Here is a 19,978-nt window from a genome sequence, read left to right as displayed (position 1 = left end):
ATATGATAGACAGGTCACCAGTGTTGCTCTAGAATATTAAAGAATATTAAAGTTCTTCTCATGTTTATGTAACTGTAGTGATATGATAGACAGGTCACCAGTGTTGCTCTAGAATATTAAAGTATTCTTCTCATGTTTATGTAACTGTAGTGATATGATAGACAGGTCACCAGTGTTGCTCTAGAATATTAAAGTATTCTTTCTTCTCATGTTTATGTAACTGTTTATGTGATATGATAGACAGGTCACCAGTGTTGCTCTAGAATATTAAAGTATTCTTCTCATGTTTATGTAACTGTAGTGATATGATAGACAGGTCACCAGTGTTGCTCTAGAATATTAAAGTATTCTTCTCATGTTTATGTAACTGTAGTGATATGATAGACAGGTCACCAGTGTTGCTCTAGAATATTAAAGTAATCTTCTCATGTTTATGTAACTGTAGTGATATGATAGACAGGTCACCAGTGTTGCTCTAGAATATTAAAGTAATCTTCTCATGTTTATGTAACTGTAGTGATATGATAGACAGGTCACCAGTGTTGCTCTAGAATATTAAAGTAATCTTCTCATGTTTATGTAACTGTAGTGATATGATAGACAGGTCACCAGTGTTGCTCTAGAATATTAAAGTATTCTTCTCATGTTTATGTAACTGTAGTGATATGATAGACAGGTCACCAGTGTTGCTCTAGAATATTAAAGTATTCTTCTCATGTTTATGTAACTGTAGTGATATGATAGACAGGTCACCAGTGTTGCTCTAGAATATTAAAGTAATCTTCTCATGTTTATGTAACTGTAGTGATATGATAGACAGGTCACCAGTGTTGCTCTAGAATATTAAAGTAATCTTCTCATGTATATGTAACTGTAGTGATATGATAGACAGGTCACCAGTGTTGCTCTAGAATATTAAAGTATTCTTCTCATGTTTATGTAACTGTAGTGATATGATAGACAGGTCACCAGTGTTGCTCTAGAATATTAAAGTATTCTTCTCATGTTTATGTAACTGTAGTGATATGATAGACAGGTCACCAGTGTTGCTCTAGAATATTAAAGTAATCTTCTCATGTTTATGTAACTGTAGTGATATGATAGACAGGTCACCAGTGTTGCTCTAGAATATTAAAGTAATCTTCTCATGTTTATGTAACTGTAGTGATATGATAGACAGGTCACCAGTGTTGCTCTAGAATATTAAAGTATTCTTCTCATGTTTATGTAACTGTAGTGATATGATAGACAGGTCACCAGTGTTGCTCTAGAATATTAAAGTATTCTTCTCATGTTTATGTAACTGTAGTGATATGATAGACAGGTCACCAGTGTTGCTCTAGAATATTAAAGTATTCTTCTCATGTTTATGTAACTGTAGTGATATGATAGACAGGTCACCAGTGTTGCTCTAGAATATTAAAGTATTCTTCTCATGTTTATGTAACTGTAGTGATATGATAGACAGGTCACCAGTGTTGCTCTAGAATATTAAAGTATTCTTCTCATGTTTATGTAACTGTAGTGATATGATAGACAGGTCACCAGTGTTGCTCTAGAATATTAAAGTAAAGTTCTTCTCATGTTTATGTAACTGTAGTGATATGATAGACAGGTCACCAGTGTTGCTCTAGAATATTAAAGTAATCTTCTCATGTTTATGTAACTGTAGTGATATGATAGACAGGTCACCAGTGTCACCAGCTCTAGAATATTAAAGTAATCTTCTCATGTTTATGTAACTGTAGTGATATGATAGACAGGTCACCAGTGTTGCTCTAGAATATTAAAGTAATCTTCTCATGTTTATGTAACTGTAGTGATATGATAGACAGGTCACCAGTGTTGCTCTAGAATATTAAAGTAATCTTCTCATGTTTATGTAACTGTAGTGATATGATAGACAGGTCACCAGTGTTGCTCTAGAATATTCAAAGTAAAGTAATCTTCTCATGTTTATGTAACTGTAGTGATATGATAGACAGGTCACCAGTGTTGCTCTAGAATATTAAAGTAATCTTCTCATGTTTATGTAACTGTAGTGATATGATAGACAGGTCACCAGTGTTGCTCTAGAATATTAAAGTATTCTTCTCATGTTTATGTAACTGTAGTGATATGATAGACAGGTCACCAGTGTTGCTCTAGAATATTAAAGTAATCTTCTCATGTTTATGTAACTGTAGTGATATGATAGACAGGTCACCAGTGTTGCTCTAGAATATTAAAGTAATCTTCTCATGTTTATGTAACTGTAGTGATATGATAGACAGGTCACCAGTGTTGCTCTAGAATATTAAAGTAATCTTCTCATGTTTATGTAACTGTAGTGATATGATAGACAGGTCACCAGTGTTGCTCTAGAATATTAAAGTATTCTTCTCATGTTTATGTAACTGTAGTGATATGATAGACAGGTCACCAGTGTTGCTCTAGAATATTAAAGTAATCTTCTCATGTTTATGTAACTGTAGTGATATGATAGACAGGTCACCAGTGTTGCTCTAGAATATTAAAGTAATCTTCTCATGTATATGTAACTGTAGTGATATGATAGACAGGTCACCAGTGTTGCTCTAGAATATTAAAGTATTCTTCTCATGTTTATGTAACTGTAGTGATATGATAGACAGGTCACCAGTGTCACCAGTGTTGCTCTAGAATATTAAAGTATTCTTCTCATGTTTATGTAACTGTAGTGATATGATAGACAGGTCACCAGTGTTGCTCTAGAATATTAAAGTAATCTTCTCATGTATATGTAACTGTAGTGATATGATAGACAGGTCACCAGTGTTGCTCTAGAATATTAAAGTAATCTTCTCATGTTTATGTAACTGTAGTGATATGATAGACAGGTCACCAGTGTTGCTCTAGAATATTAATGTAATCTTCTCATGTTTATGTAACTGTAGTGATATGATAGACAGGTCACCAGTGTAGCTCTAGAATATTAAAGTAATCTTCTCATGTTTATGTAACTGTAGTGATATGATAGACAGGTCACCAGTGTTGCTCTAGAATATTAAAGTAATCTTCTCATGTTTATGTAACTGTAGTGATATGATAGACAGGTCACCAGTGTTGCTCTAGAATATTAAAGTAATCTTCTCATGTTTATGTAACTGTAGTGATATGATAGACAGGTCATGTTTATGTAACTGTAGTGATATGATAGACAGGTCACCAGTGTTGCTCTAGAATATTAAAGTATTCTTCTCATGTTTATGTAACTGTAGTGATATGATAGACAGGTCACCAGTGTTGCTCTAGAATATTAAAGTATTCTTCTCATGTTTATGTAACTGTAGTGATATGATAGACAGGTCACCAGTGTTGCTCTAGAATATTAAAGTAATCTTCTCATGTTTATGTAACTGTAGTGATATGATAGACAGGTCACCAGTGTTGCTCTATAATATTAAAGTAATCTTCTCATGTTTATGTAACTGTAGTGATATGATAGACAGGTCACCAGTGTTGCTCTAGAATATTAAAGTATTCTTCTCATGTTTATGTAACTGTAGTGATATGATAGACAGGTCACCAGTGTTGCTCTAGAATATTAAAGTATTCTTCTCATGTTTATGTAACTGTAGTGATATGATAGACAGGTCACCAGTGTTGCTCTATAATATTAAAGTAATCTTCTCATGTTTATGTAACTGTAGTGATATGATAGACAGGTCACCAGTGTAGCTCTAGAATATTAAAGTAATCTTCTCATGTATATGTAACTGTAGTGATATGATAGACAGGTCACCAGTGTTGCTCTAGAATATTATAATTATAGTTATTAAAATCAAATGCAAGCATACGTTGTTTTTTTAACAAGGAATAATGAGTAGAAAGGTAAGGTCAGACCTTTTCCCAACTCATTCATCAGCGCAGAAACCAAAACGACACAGTCCTGAAAGACCGGTGGGTTGCCTGATACAGGGATGACTTTTCCAGACTACCTGACCAGGGAAAACGCTGGGCCCTAGTATAGTTAGTTATACGAGGCCCTTCGTTTTTCCTCATCACCCCACGTGTTCAGGGAAATCTCCTGGGGCCTCATTTATAACCGTTGCACACAAACATTTGGAGCACGCCATTTCTGATAAGTCTGAGCATGTACACAAATATTGAGATTTATAAACTTGGCACATGTCATACATACTCATGTTTCCTGTGGTAAAACTGTGCACGTGAACGAGCATTAAAACTCCACCTGGAAAACACCTCCATACACATACGGTCAAATATTTTGCATAAGCTACCGGTCTATTTATTGTGTTGGCAGAATGTTTTTCATATTTAGCAGTCATTTATACTGTTTCTGGAAAAGGACAGTGTCAGTTTCTGAACAAGAAAACAATAGCAAAATGTTGTGGACCTGTCTACAAAATGTTTGAATTTAACAAAGTTTTATATCGACTTTCCCCCCAACCTAAATATTATGGACTGGCCGTGAATTCTGAAAAATGGTAGGGCAGGCTACAAAAAAAGATGCAATTACAATACTTACAGTAGTTAGATGTTTTAATGTATTTTTCATAGTACTACTGATATGCATCACTGCATTGTTGGGAAAGAGCAAGCAAGAAAGACATTTCACTGTAATTGTGCACGTGACAATAAAAACTTAAAACTTGATACATAGGCCAACTTCAATGTAAAAGATCAGCTGTTAAAATCTATATACTGGACTTCTAGGTCCAATTAAATTAGAGATTCACATGGTCATTTGTTGTATGGCTCCTTTGGGAATATGAACCCATCATGGCCAGAAAAGGTGAGGAATATATTCTGCAATGGTTATGAAATGTCAAATTATTTTAGATGATTCCATAGTTTTTTAGGAATAAGCGTTTCATCATAGCCCCCATTTGCACAAAATACAGCCGGTTATTGTCAAGCAAATAACTGCCAGTCTCACGGTAATTGACCGTTAATTAACATAAATACATTTAGCATGTCCTGGCTTCCATGCATAGCCTACAAGCCACTGGTGCAGACCTTTGGGACATCTACATTTTAAAAAGTCTAATAAATCAATTTAATATAGCCTACACCATCACAATAAATCCATTATTTATTTTAGATAGGTCTAAAGAAATATGATATGAAAAAAATATATGGATTTCAGAAGAGCAGAATAGCGTACTATGAGTTGTCCTTATGTTAGGCCCTGATCTGGCTATGTCATATGGCTGTGGGCTACACTAGTTAATTTAGCAGACAATATTTGCATAGAATTCCATGTCATTATTTTATTTTATTTGATAATGTGAGGAATATAATTGAATAAAATAGAAAGGATATTTTCTCCATACAATTTCTGAGGGAGTGTGCACATGTGGCTATTCTGTGTTGAGCATTTATCAGGTAACAGGTCCTCCTATATGCATTTAGAGTTATTAATGCAACTTTAGTTGTGATGAAAATGTTAGGCTGTATGTTTTGATTTTGAATACATTCTAAAGCTGCATGGTGCCACTCTAATGATGATTTTTTTTTTTAAGTTGCATGAAAGGCTTGAGCTCTGCTTAGTTTTGTTGCGCAGGCTGCACACACTTCATCAGTGTCTCATTCACAATTTGACAAGCACTTGATAATGCCTCGAACTTCCCAGCAGCATCACCCTTGTGTGGCCGTAATACCACCTAAGGAAAGCCATGCCTTTTGCAGACAGTGGCCATTGTGCCCTTGGGCTGAATATAATCATTATAATTCCCTTCTCCCAGCTGCGTGCTCCGAAGCACCTCACATGGCTTTCTCAGATATCTCAATTCTTATTAGCCAATGCCTGTCAGTGATTGGGCCCTTCTCAAACCTTAGCTCTGGAGTATTCTACAAATGAAGACGGGCACATCGTGGACGCAACTGCGCGCATCCTTCCTATCGAATTCCGAGGCGCATATTAAAAATGTTGGAAGAACTGTCCACAGTTACCTTTCGTCAGCCAACAAGATGAGGAGGCCAAACAAACAGCAAAATGACTGGCCTATGTCAATCTACTATTCCACATAGTATAAAAGTTAACCTATTGTATTGGTCAACTTGTCCTTCTGTGTTAAAGGAATACTCCAAACATACTCTGGGACAGTTGTGTTATAAGATAGATCCCAAATTAATACAACCGAGAGCATCACAAAATATCTTAAAAGCATTGCGAATGATGAACAGATCAGAATGTTTAGCTTAAAATGTTGATATACTATTAGGCTATTTCTTCACATTATAAGCACAGCAATGAGCACATGACAGTAGGCTATAAGCGTGAATGTTCCAACATGCTGTGAATTAGCGGGAAATCACCATACTTATAATTAACCGCAAATGTGATTATGAATGTAATGCTTTTTTATGGTGAAAATTATCTTGCTCAAACTTGCAACTCAAGCGCTGCCTATGTATAGTTAGGCTCTACACCGGTTGTAAAGCTGATTAATTTGCAGCATTTTAAGAAGTTATTTGGCCACTTGCCACTTGTGATACAAACCTTATAAAAACATATAGGCCTGTGGGCTAGGCTAAGGAGATGTGCGACTATGATTTGAAAAAGTCGGCAAAAAAAGTAATGCTCTGTTTCTTGCCTTAGTGCACGCAAGCTGGGCATCATTATAATAATTCACAAGTGATAGGCTAATATAGGCTAATATGGTCACCCATCAGACTCTTCTTGATTTAATCTTGTCTTTACATATGATTTATTATATGTGTGAAATGTGTTTTTTTTATTTATAATGGACTATTGTCATGCACATGTCTCGGAACAGGGGCAGGGGAAAAATATGTGCGCAACATGAGTTCATGGGGACCCTTGAAAAGTTTGATTTGATTTTCAAATACATGTGTATTGATGTCAAAGTGATTAAAGGGACAATAGAGTGCTGAGTACCCGGCAGTTAGCAAGTTTGGTAGACTACTAATGACCATCAGCAGCATCAAAGCCTTGAGAAGCTTAGTTACCGGGACGAAATGGTCACTTGGAATTAGAATGCGGTCATGACTGGTGATGTGGATGGGTATTCTATGTTGTAGGTCTAGGTTTTCTATTTCTATGTGTTTGGCCTGGTATGGTTCTCAATCAGAGGCAGCTGTCTATCGTTGTCTCTGATTGAGAGCCATACTTAGGTAGCCTGTTTTCTCATTTTGAGTTGTGGGTGATTATTTTCCGTTTCAGTGTTTTCACCATATGGGACTGTTTCGGTTTTCCTTTATTCTCTTGTTAGTTTGTTTTCTGTGTTCAGTGTAATAAATATGACAAACACTTACCACGCTGCATATTGGTCCGATATTTCATACTCTTCATCAGAGGAAGAAGAAAACCGTTACAAATATGGTCACCTAACAGCCCTACGAGCAATATATATTTCATCCACTAGCAGATGGGTGTGCAACATGGTCTAAAGTTTGCAGGGACGAAAGCACATTCTCACATCAAGTAAACATTTTATAAACGCCAACTTTTGCATGAAAACTGGTGCCAGCAAATTTTGGGGTATATCATGTACGTATGCACGATTTATAAATGAGGGCCCCAACAAAGGCTATTCCTACAAATTAGTGAGATGAAACATTGTGTCTCACATGCCTCAACGTTTGTGTAAGGTGCTTGTGAGTGGAAGTTGCCTTTGGTACGGACATCAGTAAGTCAAATTAACGGAATAGTGATCATCTGTTTTATCTAAGATTATTAACATGGTCAGGCTGTTCTTAGTAGTCCCACTCTCACACAATAGATAGCACAGAGGGGGAAGTGTGTGTGTGTGTGTGTGTGTGTGTGTGTGTGTGTGTGTGCACTCATCCGTGTGGACAGATTTGTATCCTCTTTTATCTCAAATGTCTCATTTGTTCTTGGATCCATTCTTATCTTTACTCTGATAATGATTGTCTCTGCTGCACTGGAGATGATTTCTCTTCAGTTACGCCATTTAAAAGTTGATTAAACATTTCCATTTCCAATTAAACTCTATAATTGTACTCTGTGAGAATGTGTCATTAGAAGTTGAGATGATGGCCACCAGGAAGCAGAATTCAAAGTTTACCAGCTGCTAATGTTCCATCATTACAAATGTCAGGTTAGAAGGTTGCATTACACACTGTTTGTGTGCTGTTTTGGGTGTAACGGTACCTTTTGACGTTCTGTGACATTATGTCCCATTACTCCGCACACCTCAAGGGCAACACCCAACCCCTTCTATATGAGTAAGCAAACTGCTGTTTAAATTATGGAAGACTATTGTATTGTTTACTAATGACTACCTCGCTTTTGATTTTCAGCTCCCGTCAACCCTCACCTGAGTAAGTAACTGTTTTTTTGCTTCTCACATCACTTAGCATGTCTCAGAGTATGATGAGGACATTCCCACCCTTAACCAGGCAGAGCTGAGCAGCCCTGCCAGAATCCTGCTGAGTAGTGTTCCTGTAATATACTTTATAACTGGGGGAAGGGGGATATCAGTGGAATGTGTGTGTGTGTGTGTGTGTGTGTGTGTGTGTGTGTGTGTGTGTGTGTGTGTGTGTGTGTGTGTGTGTGTGTGTGTGTGTGTGTGTGTGTGTGTGTGTGTGTGTGTGTGTGTGCATAGTGCTCATTAATGCATTCTATGTGTTCTCTCCAACGTTCTCACATTAATCAGGTCCCATGTAACTTACCTCCACATTAACATCTCCCTACTTCACAAACACTCGCTTGCTAAAGCGTATTGTGTAATTGTGTTGGGTTAGCAGTTAGCACATACAAATATAATCATTTATTACCAGCATCATTATCAAACCCCCTATAGATTATAGATGGCAGCCAATCTTATCTAAACAATAGATCTAATCTGCACACCTCTTCACTACTCCCCTACAACCCCCCCTTCCTCCTACTCCTCCTCCTTCCACTTTTCCATCTCCTACTCCTTTATGTCCTCCTACACTCCACTCCTCCCCTCCCAATCCCTCGTCCATCTCCACTAAGGCTCAGGTCCATGTAGTTTAGCTCACAGTGGATTGACATTAGCAGAGAGATGCTGGGGGCCAGAACCCCATTTAGATCTGCAAATCTGGACACTGGGGGGGGAGAGGAGTCAAGAGCTGAGGCCCCTCTCTCTATCTCTGGCTGTCTTAGCTGGGCCACTCTCCTCTGTGTGTGTGTGTGTGTGTGCGCCTCTCTCTCTCTCATCTCTCTCTCCCCCCTCTCCTCCTCTCCTCCTTTCCACGCCTGCTTCTCCACTACCTGTGTAAAGCCTCTAGTTCCTGCCTCTACCAAGGTCGCCACTTCAAACTGCTTCCAGCTACCTTTTAATAAATCAATGAATATTTATCACACGGCCCCACGTCCTGAATCTAAATGCTGCTTTTTACCAACTCTTTGGGGACACTTCTGTTTCTAAATGTCTCCTGGTTATATCGTGTTGTTTTCGTATTATATTATTTTATATTACAGTTTGACAACCATATCTCTTTAAGAGAACCGTCGATAGAGACCTACAGGGCCTACAGATGTAGAATCTTAATTTATAATTAATGGACATTTTTGTGGGAGTTAATACATCATTCATAAGGGGAAATCAAGTGTGTGTGTGTGCGCAGCTCAGTCACCAGATCTCAACCCAATTGAAAACTTACGGGAGATTCTGGAGCGGCTCCTGAGACAGTGTTTTTCACCACCATCCACAAAATACCCCTCCAGTAGAGTTCCAGACACTTGTAGAATGTCTGCAAAGAGCTGTGTTCGAATACCCATACTAACATACTGTATACTACATACTTAATGAGTATATACACTACATACTGTATACTATTTGTTCATTTTAGTATACTGTAAACAAAGTGTATTCTTTCAGTGTACTAGCGCTTTGCCTGTCTACCGAAAATTGATGCTGTTGCTATGCAACTTCTTGCTAGCTTGTGAGCATAACAAATGACCAGCTAGAAATTTTACGAGTTCATTAACATTGTCCATTGAGAACACACAACAACTATACCACTTAGCTAAGCTAAGAATGACAACATGAATAATCAAGTCAATAAATGTTTTCCTCCATCTGTATTTGATGTTTCATTATTTGTGTCCATTCCTATGTTAAACCCTATTTGGCTCGACTCTGCACGAGATACACTGTATGCGGATCGAGACAGACATACCACACACAACTATGAATAGTTAATATACTGGAAAGTTTGATGTATTAGTAGCAAACTAACATTAGGTAGCTAGCTAACATACCAGTACATTGGGGAAGCAAGTAGCCTACTGGTTAGAGTGTTGGGCCAGTAACCAAAAGGTTGTTGGATTGAATCCTCGAGCTGACAAGGTAAAAACAAATAATGTTGTTTTGCCCCCGAACAAGGCAGTTAACCCACTGTTCTCAGGCCGTCATTGTAAATAAGAATTTGTTCTTAACTGACTTGCCTAGTTAAATAAAATAAATACATACAAGCAACTGCTATGTGGTTCGTAAGGCTAGCGTAGCTATCAAATTGTCAGCCAACATAACGTGTCATGTAACTTATTTGAAAAGTAATTACTTCTTTATTACATTGCTCAATATTTTCTTAACAATGAATATTCACTTTTTGGACTTAAATTTGTATCTGTGCTCGTCGGACTTCGGCTGAATATTTTCCGTTATTTTCTTCAAATCTGAAAATGTTGTGAAGCCACGCCCATTTTCTGAAGAATTTGCCCTAAAATGCACAGAAATGGTGTCCACTGCATGTATACTTTGAATTTTGACGAATAGATGTACAACTTTTGGCATACTAACTATATGCATAGTATGACCAATAAGCATACTACATACTCAATTTATATCACAAATAGTGTGTATTCAAACACAGGCAAGGAGTATTGAAGTTGTTCTGTCAGCTCGTCGTGGCCCAAAAGCCTATTAAGACACTATTTTGGTGTTTCCTTTTTTTTGTTGCATATACCTGTAGCTCTCTCATTGTTAGACACACATGCATCGGCCTGTGTTGATTTCAAACATCATTAACTTCAACAGTATGTCCTCTTATAGAATGCATTGCACAGCAGTAATTCATGATCCACTAGATTCATGGTCAGCTATCTGAAGCCATTCATTGGGTGAACTCAGACTCAGAGACTTAGTCGTGCAACCATTGGTAGACATGCATAGCAGTATCCATTGACTGATGTGTTTATTCACGTGATCAACATAAGAATATAGAATGCACCGCTGCCATTCATTCATGGTTCAGTAGCCAATGTCATAGTGAACACCATGAAAAGGTTCTATCAAGTAGTTCCATCTGTACCAGAGGAGGCTGGTGGGAGGAGCTATAGTAGGACGGGCTCATTGTAATATCTTGAATGGAATTAATGGAACAGAGTCAAACGTGGTTTCCATATATTTGATGTGTTTGATACCGTTCCATTCATTCCATTCCAGCCATTACAATAAGCCCATCCTTCTATAGCCTCATCTGATTTGTACCTACATTTGGACATGATTATAAGAGCATTTCTCAACCAGTGCTCCATGACAGTTACTGCAGCTTTCATCTACTACTGTAGACATTACATGATGAGGTTCTGGTGTTTATATTCCAATGACGACTGTAACAGTGGATTTCTGATCCGCTCTTCAGGAGAGTTCCACTGCAGCTTCGAGGAGGAGCCCATCTGCATGTTCACACAGGACAAGAACGACGACTTCGATTGGACGAGACACAGCGCCGCCACCCGTGACACCAAGTACACGCCCAACACCGGGCCTAGCGGTGACCGCAGCGGATCCAAACAGGGTGAGCAAACCCAGGAAAGAAAACAAAGCTACTGTACTGTATGTTTTATTGTGATGTTATTAGTATTTTAGGTGCACTGTGTTTGGGAATCTTCAATGCGACAAAGAAGGTCATATGGGAATTGTTTTGCCCACAGTTAACTATGTTAGCCAGGTTAACTAGTTAGAACATTTTTGGACACTTATTTGCAAGTGTTTAGCTACGACTCCAGGTGGCTTCAGCTATGTTACATGTATCTGTTTGTGACGCTTGTTCTTTCACAGCGTATTGGTACGGTTGGCTTCCAGGTTAACTTCCAGGTCTTTCTGAGTAATATTTTAGTCTTGACCCTGGTAGTCAACTCAGTACAACTCAGTACTGTATAAACAACACACACTACACGCGGCCAATCAATAACACTTGTCAATATCAACACAATGGAACATGCAACAAACAATTAACCTTTTGCGTGTAGGGGGCAATATTTTCATTTTTGGCTAAAAAGCGTACCCATTTGAAACTGCCTATTTCTCAGAATATGCATATAATTGTCAGATTAGGATAGAAAATACTCTAAGGTTTCCAAACCTGTAAAAATATTGTCTGAGAGTATAACAGAACTGATATTGCAGGCGAAATCCTGAGGAAAATCCAATCAGGAAGTGCCTCTTATTTTGAAACCTTTCTGTTCCTATGCAAGCCTATCCTCCATTTAAAGGGACATCAACCAGATTCCTATTTCTATGGCTTCCCTAAGGTGTCAACAGTCTTTAGACATAGTTTCAGGCTTTTATTTTGAAAAATGAGCATGAAGGATCACATTGCGTAAGTGGATAGGTGGGAGCTCTCAGTGTGAGTTTTTGTGCAACTGAGTAAAGCCGCCATTGTTTCTCCCGCCTTTATTGAAAAACCTACACACTCGGTTGATATATTAACGAATATATATTTTAAAAACAACATGAGAATTGATTATAAAAAACGTTTGACATGTTTCTGTGGACATTATGGATATTATTTGGAATATACGTCTGCGTTGTCGTGACCGCTCTTTCTTGTGGATTTCTGAACATAACGCGACAAACAAACGTCTGTATTTTGGGTATAAAAATTAGAGCGATTCTCTCTCTCTCTCTCTCTCTCTCTCTCTCTCTCTCTCTCTCTCTCTCTCTCTCTCTCTCTGTATGTATATATAAATATATATGTATGTATGTATATATAAATATATATGTATGTATGCATATGTATAAATATATATGTATATATGCATATGTATAAATATATATGCATACATGCATATGTATAAATATATATGTATATATGCATATGTATAAATATATATGTATATATGTATAAATATATATATGTGTATATATATATATGTGTATATATACAAACATACAGTGGGGCAAAAAAGTATTTAGTCAGCCACCAATTGTGCAAGTTCTCCCACTTAAAAAGATGAGAGAGGCCTGTAATTTTCATCATAGGTACACTTCAACTATGACAGACAAAATAAATGTAAAAAATCCAGAAAATCACATTGTAGGATTTTTTATGAATTTATTTGCAAATTATGGTGGAAAATAAGTATTTGTTCACCTACAAACAAGCAGGATTTCTGGCTCTCACAGACCTGTAACTTCTTCTTTAAGAGGCTCCTCTGTCCTCCACTCGTGTATATATATATAGATATATAGATATATAGATATATATATATATCCCATCCTCTCTCTCTCTGGTTTCCATGGGGACAGTGCCTGACAGAGTTGCCTGCTAGTGTTCAATATGAGAGATTGTAAACACAGGCAAATTCATTTCACAGTCTGACACACACCCTCAGCAAGAAACGGTGGCAGTTGGCCTGTGTGTCAGTCCCGAGGGAGATTGAGCATTGATCTGGTCTTTACAGGAATGGACAGCTCTAGTAGCACCAGCAGCTGAAGTAGTAAATAATATACTGGCTTTAATCACTGTAATTAGTTGAAACTGTCCAGCATTTCATTACCAGCCACCAGTCCTAAGGGGCTGCAATTATCTGATATCAAATTCAACAAAGAGAAGAAATTCTATTTGATTTTAGCTGGAGGGTATGAAGGTTTTTAACCATTAGCTACCTAGCTACCTTCCCCCGCCCCAAAGTGGGACTGTAGTTTGAGTCTGGAATGAGACTCGGGCCATGTGCAGGGAAGGTTCGTTTCACTGCTGCTTCTCCCATGAAGGTTTCAGATCTGAGATATGGCCATCTATTCTGTCCCCTCTGCCCTCTGGTTAGTGTTTGGTTAGAGGAAATTGACTTCCACTGTTTCACTCGTAGCTGGATGGAGACGCCATTTTCATCCCAAACGAGGGCTTGTTCCATACATCCTCTATATCATGTGCCCATACATCCTCTATATCATGTGCCCATGCATCCTCTATATCATGTGCCCATACATCCTCTATGTCATGTGCCCATACATCCTCTATATCATGTGCCCATACATCCTCTATATCATGTGCCCATACATCCTTTATATCATATGCCCATACATACTCTATATCATGTGCCCATACATCCTTTATATCATATGCCCATACATACTCTATATCATGTGCCCATACATCCTCTATATCACGTTCCCTTTGGGGGATTCTAATAAACAATAGTCCATCCAATATCCAAAGCAATATTCCATGTGATTGTTACAGAAATGTTGTTTTTTTCCGGAATACAAAGAGCACAACAAAAGGTTTATTTTATGTGATTTAACGGCAACTTGTGGCTGAACCTGTTGAGGCTAGGGGGCAGTATTTTCACTTTTAGATGAAATGCGTGCCCAGAGTAAACGGCCTCCTACTCTTTCCCAGATGGGAATATATGCATAGTATTATTACTAGTGGATAGAAAACACTCTAAAGTTTCTAAAACTGTTTGAATTATGTCTGTGAGTATAACAGAACTCACATGGCAGACAAAAACCTGAGAAGAAATCCAAACAGGAAGTGAGAACTCAATATAGAAAACAGTGCCATTGGATGTCTGTAACGGCGTTCGTCTGTTGAAAGAGAGTCGGACCAAAATGCGGCGTGGTGGTTACTCATATTCTTTAATGAAAAATGAACGATACATGAAATAACTAAATATACAAAACAACAAACGAAACGCGAAAACCTATACAGCCTATCTTGTGACAACAAACACAGAGACAGGAACAATCACCCACAAAAACACTAACAGAATATGGCTGCCTAAATATGGTTCCCAATCAGAGACAACGATAATCACCTGACTCTGATTGAGAACCGCCTCAGGCAGCCATAGACTACGTAGACACCCCACAAACCCCTAAGACAAAAACACACCACAATAACCCATGTCACACCCTGGCCTGACCAAACAAATAAAGAAAACACAAAATACTAAGACCAAGGCGTGACAGAACCCCCTCCCTAAGGTGCGGACTCCCGGACTAACCTCAAAACCATAGGGAGGGTCCGGGTGGGCGTCTGTCCATGGTGGCGGCTCCGGCTCGGGACGTGGACCCCACTCCATAAATGTCATAGTTCCTCCCCCTCGCGTCCTGGGATAATCCACCCTCGCCGCCGACCATGGCCTAATAGTCCTCACCCAGAACCCCACTGGACTGAGGGGCAGCTCGGGACTGAGGGGCAGCTCGGGACTGAGGGGCAGCTCGGGACTGAGGGGCAGCTCGGGACTGAGGGGCAGCTCGGGACTGAGGGGCAGCTCGGGACTGAGGCAGCTCGGGACTGAGGGGCAGCTCGGGACTGAGGGGCAGCTCGGGACTGAGGGGTAGCTCGGGAATGAGGGGAAGCTCGGGACTGAGGGGAAGCTCGGGACTGAGGGGAAGCTCGGGACTGAGGGGAAGCTCGGGACTGAGGGGCAGCCCAGCACTGAGGGGCAGCCCAGCACTGAGGGGAAGCCCAGCACTGAGGGAAAGCCCAGCACTGAGAGGATGCTCAGCACTGAGAGGAAGCTCAGCACTGAGAGGAAGCTCAGGCAGGTAGTTGGCTCTGGCAGATCCTGGCTGGCTGGCGGATCTGGAAGAGTCTGGTTGACTGGCAGATCTGGAAGAGTCTGGTTGACTGGCAGATCTGGAAGAGTCTGGTTGACTGGCAGATCTGGAAGAGTCTGGTTGACTGGCAAATCTGGAAGAGTCTGGTTGACTGGCAGATCTGGAAGAGTCTGGTTGACTGGCAGATCTGGAAGAGTCTGGCTGACTGGCAGATCTGGAAGAGTCTGGCTGACTGGCAGATCTAGCTGCTCTGGCTGCTCCATGCAGACTGGCAGCTCTGGCTGCTCTGGCTGCTCCATGCAGACTGGCAGCTCTAGCTGCTCTATGCAGACTGGCAGCTCTATGCAGACTGGCAGCTCTGGCTGCTCCATGCAACCTGGCAGCCCCAAGAAATTTTTGGGGCTGACTCTCAGGCTTCCATCCGCGTCGCCGTGCTGCCTCCTCATACCAGCGCCTCTCCGCTTTCGCCGACTCCAGTTCTTCCTTGGGGCGGCGATATACTCCAGGCTGAGCCCAAGGTCCTTCACCGTCCAGTTCGTCCTCCCATGTCCAGTCCTTCTCTCGCTGCACCTTGGTGTGGCTACACTCCCCTGGTTTAGCCCAGGGTCCTCTCCCGTCGAGGATTTCCTCCCAAGTCCAGAAATTCTTGTCGCGCTGCTCCTGCTGCCGCTGTTGCCTGTTACCACACCACTTGGTCCGGGTGGGGTGGGTGATTCTGTAACGGCTCTCTTCTGTCTCCTCCTCTGACGAAGAGGTAGAACAAGAATCGGACCAAAATGCAGCGTGATGATGATTCATGATATAATTTTAATGAAGGAAAAAACAATACAAGCGGAAAAACCGAAACAGCCCTATCTGGTGCAAACACAAACACAGAGACAAGAACAATCACCCACGAAAACACTAACAGAATATGGCTGCCTAAATATGGTTCCCAATCAGAGACAACGATAATCACCTGACTCTGATTGAGAACCGCCTCAGGGAGCCATAGACTATGTAGACACCCCACAAACCCCTAAGACAAAAACACACCACAATAACCCATGTCACACCCTGGCCTGACCAAACAAATAAAGAAAACACAAAATACTAAGACCAAGGCGTGACAATGTCCACCTTAGATATGGATGAGAATGCACTTCCTAGGGCTTCCACAAGATGTCACCGTCTTTAGATTCTGATTGTATGATTCTACTATAAAGGAGGGGCTCATAATAGCTCTTTGGGTGGGTGTTCTGGTAGAAAGCCTCGGTCTCGTTACACGCGGTCACGAGAGAGTTTCCTTCCTATGCTTTTCTTCAGACAATGAAATTCTCCGGTTGGCACCTTATTGCTGATTAATGTTTAAAACATCCTAAATATGGATTGCATACATCATTTGACTTGTTTCTACGACCTGTAACGGAACTTTTTGAGTTTTTGTCTGGAGGAATTGTTCGTGCTTTTTGAGGATTGAATGCTGGGCTGAACAAGCTAACAACAAGTGGCTAAATTATGGGCTTTTTGGAATTTTATGGAACACATCAGTCATTTATTGTCGAACTGGGATTCCTGGAACTGCCTTCTGATGAAGATATTCAAAGGTAAGTGAATATTTAGTGTTTTCTGTAGCTTCTGTTGACGCCAAAATGGCGGCTATTTCTTTGAGTTCTGAGCGCCGTTCTCAGATGATTATTTTTCCGTAAAGTTTTTAATTTTTATTTGACACAGCGGTTGCATAGAGGATACATTTATCTTTAATTCTGTGAATAACACTTACATCTTCTATCAATGTTTATTGTGAGTATTTCTGCAAAATCACCGTATGTTTTGGAATCAAAATAGATATATATATATATATATATATATGCACATTATCAAACAAAACACACAATACATGTATAACATGATGTCCTATGAGTGTCATCTGATGGAGATAATCAAAGGTTAGTGATTCATTTTATCTATATTTATGCTTTTATGACTGTGAAATATCGCTCTGTGTGTTTTTGAATTTGGTGGTCATCTAACATAAATATATGTTGTGTTTTCGCTGTAAAACATTTAAAAAATTGGACACGATGGGTAGATTAACAAGATGTTTGTCTTTCATTTGCTGTATTGGACTTGAAAGTTGTGAAAGTTAAATATTTCTAAAGAATATTTTTATCAGCTGAATGGGAGAGAGTGTTCCCTTCGGGGAACTCCTTGTGCCCCCCTAGCCCCAACAGGATTTATTAAGAGTCATGTCTACAAACAACAGAGCTCTCATTGGGTGCTAAATACAGCCTGGCCCTCTGGTGTTGATCTCTCTACCCACAGGTATAACCTTGTTATTTGGTGTTGTGTCCTCCCCACCCTACAGGTTTCTACATGTACATCGAGACATCCCGGCCTCGGAAGGAGGGTGAGGTAGCAAGGCTGGTCAGTCCTTTCTTCAACGTGGCACCCAAGAACCCATACGGCATCACCAATCCCCCGGCATACTGCTTCGGCTTCTTCTTCCACATGTATGGAAAACACATCGGTAAGAAGAACATGTCAGTCTTTTTCCCTCCAACACATAACAGCAAGTCACAAACAAAGGACATGTTCCTTGTATTCTCTGTATTCTCTCATCAATACATGATTGAGTTAGAGGCTTCTCTCCAGTGACTATTTTTCTAATCTCATAGCTTCATGTCGTAATCATCCATATTAGATCCATTATTCTGGACATTGGATCCATTATAAGATCCATCATTTTGATTGATGGCTTTATGTTTTTCCCTTTAAGAAGATGCACACTCTTAAAAATCAAAGCACAAGTTGGAACCAAATGTGACCTGATTCAGGAAACTGGGTGTATGTCGCAAGTCACGACTTCACAGGATAGCTGTTTGAATGTAAAAAAAATATTTGGGGGATCAAAATAAAAAAAATTGACAGGAATGCCTTCTCGAACATGTGAACTTTCATGTGCCTTAACCAACTTGTATGCAATCTGTAAATACGAATTCAATTATTCAATTACTAACCTTGTTGGTTAAGCCACAGAAAAAGTGAACATCCTTCCCACTGGCCATGATTGGCTGAGATAATGAGTGGGCTGGACATGCCGAGAGAGGAGTTAGGAATGGTCTGCCATATTCAAGGCTTCTATCTATTTGAGCTCATCAGTCTGTCAGTAATCGTGTCGAACACAGCATTTATGTATAGTGTTGTGAAACTGCATAAGTGTTGCTCCCCATTTTCTGGAGGATCAAGTTTTGATATCAGTGAAACTAGAGTATAATAGCTAAAGAGATGGAGAAAACACCTGTCTCCGGATTGCATCTTCAAGCTATGGGCAACCGTGGTATGGCATTCCTGACAGGGAGATGTGTCCAGCATCATACATGATGTATACAGGACAAATAGTCTAGCGTTAGCTAGCTACATTTTCAGATACTACACATTTCTAATTTTAACTGAAAGTGGTTTCATTTCAAACTAAACTGTACTGTTAGCCAGCCAGCTAACGTTAGCCAGCCAGCTAACATTAGCCTTCTGGCTCTCTAGCTGACGTTATTTGTTTCCCAGAGACATTTGCTTTTCTATTTAGAGCCTAATTTTAGCTAGCTAACATTGGACCTGGTTGGTTAGTTCTCAGCACTGTGGCATTGTTGGCAAGCTGTTCATTGTTGTTTAACTAGCTAACGTTAGATGGCTGACTCGTTAGCTAACGTTATATGACGTGTGATCTTAAACGTTGTTTACCTAGCTAGGTTGATTGTTTACCTAGCTATGTCTTAAGTTAGTGTACTGTTAGCTAGCTAATGTTAGCTGGCTAGCTCTCTAGCAGAGGTTATTGTTCATTTCCAGAGCTGTTTGCTTTACTAGTTAGAGCTTAATGTTAGGCATTGTTGGCACTTTGTTAATTGTTGTTTAATTAGCTCATGTTAGCTGGATGGCTCATTAGCTAACATTACATAACGTGTGTACAACAATATGGCTGGTGTCAGTAAACATCTGCAAAAAAAAAAAGCACCATTTCACATTTTGCTACATAAGACCTGAATCCAGGTGGTGATTCACAAATAGGGTTTGGTGTTATTCAGATTTTCATATCATACCATCCTCCTTTCATCCCGGGATATACAGTATTTACGACTTTGTACTCAAGGGGGCGACAACACAAAGAGCTCATTGGGCATTGTTACGAATCCCTTTTGACCCGACAGTCTAGGGGGGGGGATGGTAATGAGACACGTAACAACTCAGGCAAATTATAATAGTGA

The 19,978-nt window shown here is 39.7% G+C and overlaps 1 protein-coding gene across 2 annotated transcripts in view; it reads left to right on the top strand.

Annotated features, from left to right (window-relative positions):
• The window catches only part of LOC118371785 (MAM domain-containing glycosylphosphatidylinositol anchor protein 2), a 473,444-nt gene that overhangs the window by 357,231 nt on the left and 96,235 nt on the right, over positions 1–19,978 (top strand). For both annotated transcript variants that reach the window (XR_008141009.1, XM_052523975.1), the window contains exons 13-15: positions 8,272–8,292; positions 11,590–11,745; positions 18,085–18,246. Coding sequence is in view for 1 of the 2 variants with exons in the window: in XM_052523975.1 (XP_052379935.1) it covers positions 8,272–8,292; positions 11,590–11,745; positions 18,085–18,246 (339 nt within the window). In the remaining variant the exon portion in view is untranslated. The remainder of the gene's footprint in view (positions 1–8,271; positions 8,293–11,589; positions 11,746–18,084; positions 18,247–19,978) is intronic.

This window comes from Oncorhynchus keta, chromosome 8, assembly GCF_023373465.1.
Source record: "Oncorhynchus keta strain PuntledgeMale-10-30-2019 chromosome 8, Oket_V2, whole genome shotgun sequence".
Classification (NCBI taxonomy): Eukaryota; Metazoa; Chordata; class Actinopteri; order Salmoniformes; family Salmonidae; genus Oncorhynchus; species Oncorhynchus keta.
Note: the sequence above shows the minus strand (reverse complement) of the source record. Positions and strands in the feature narration are given on the sequence as shown.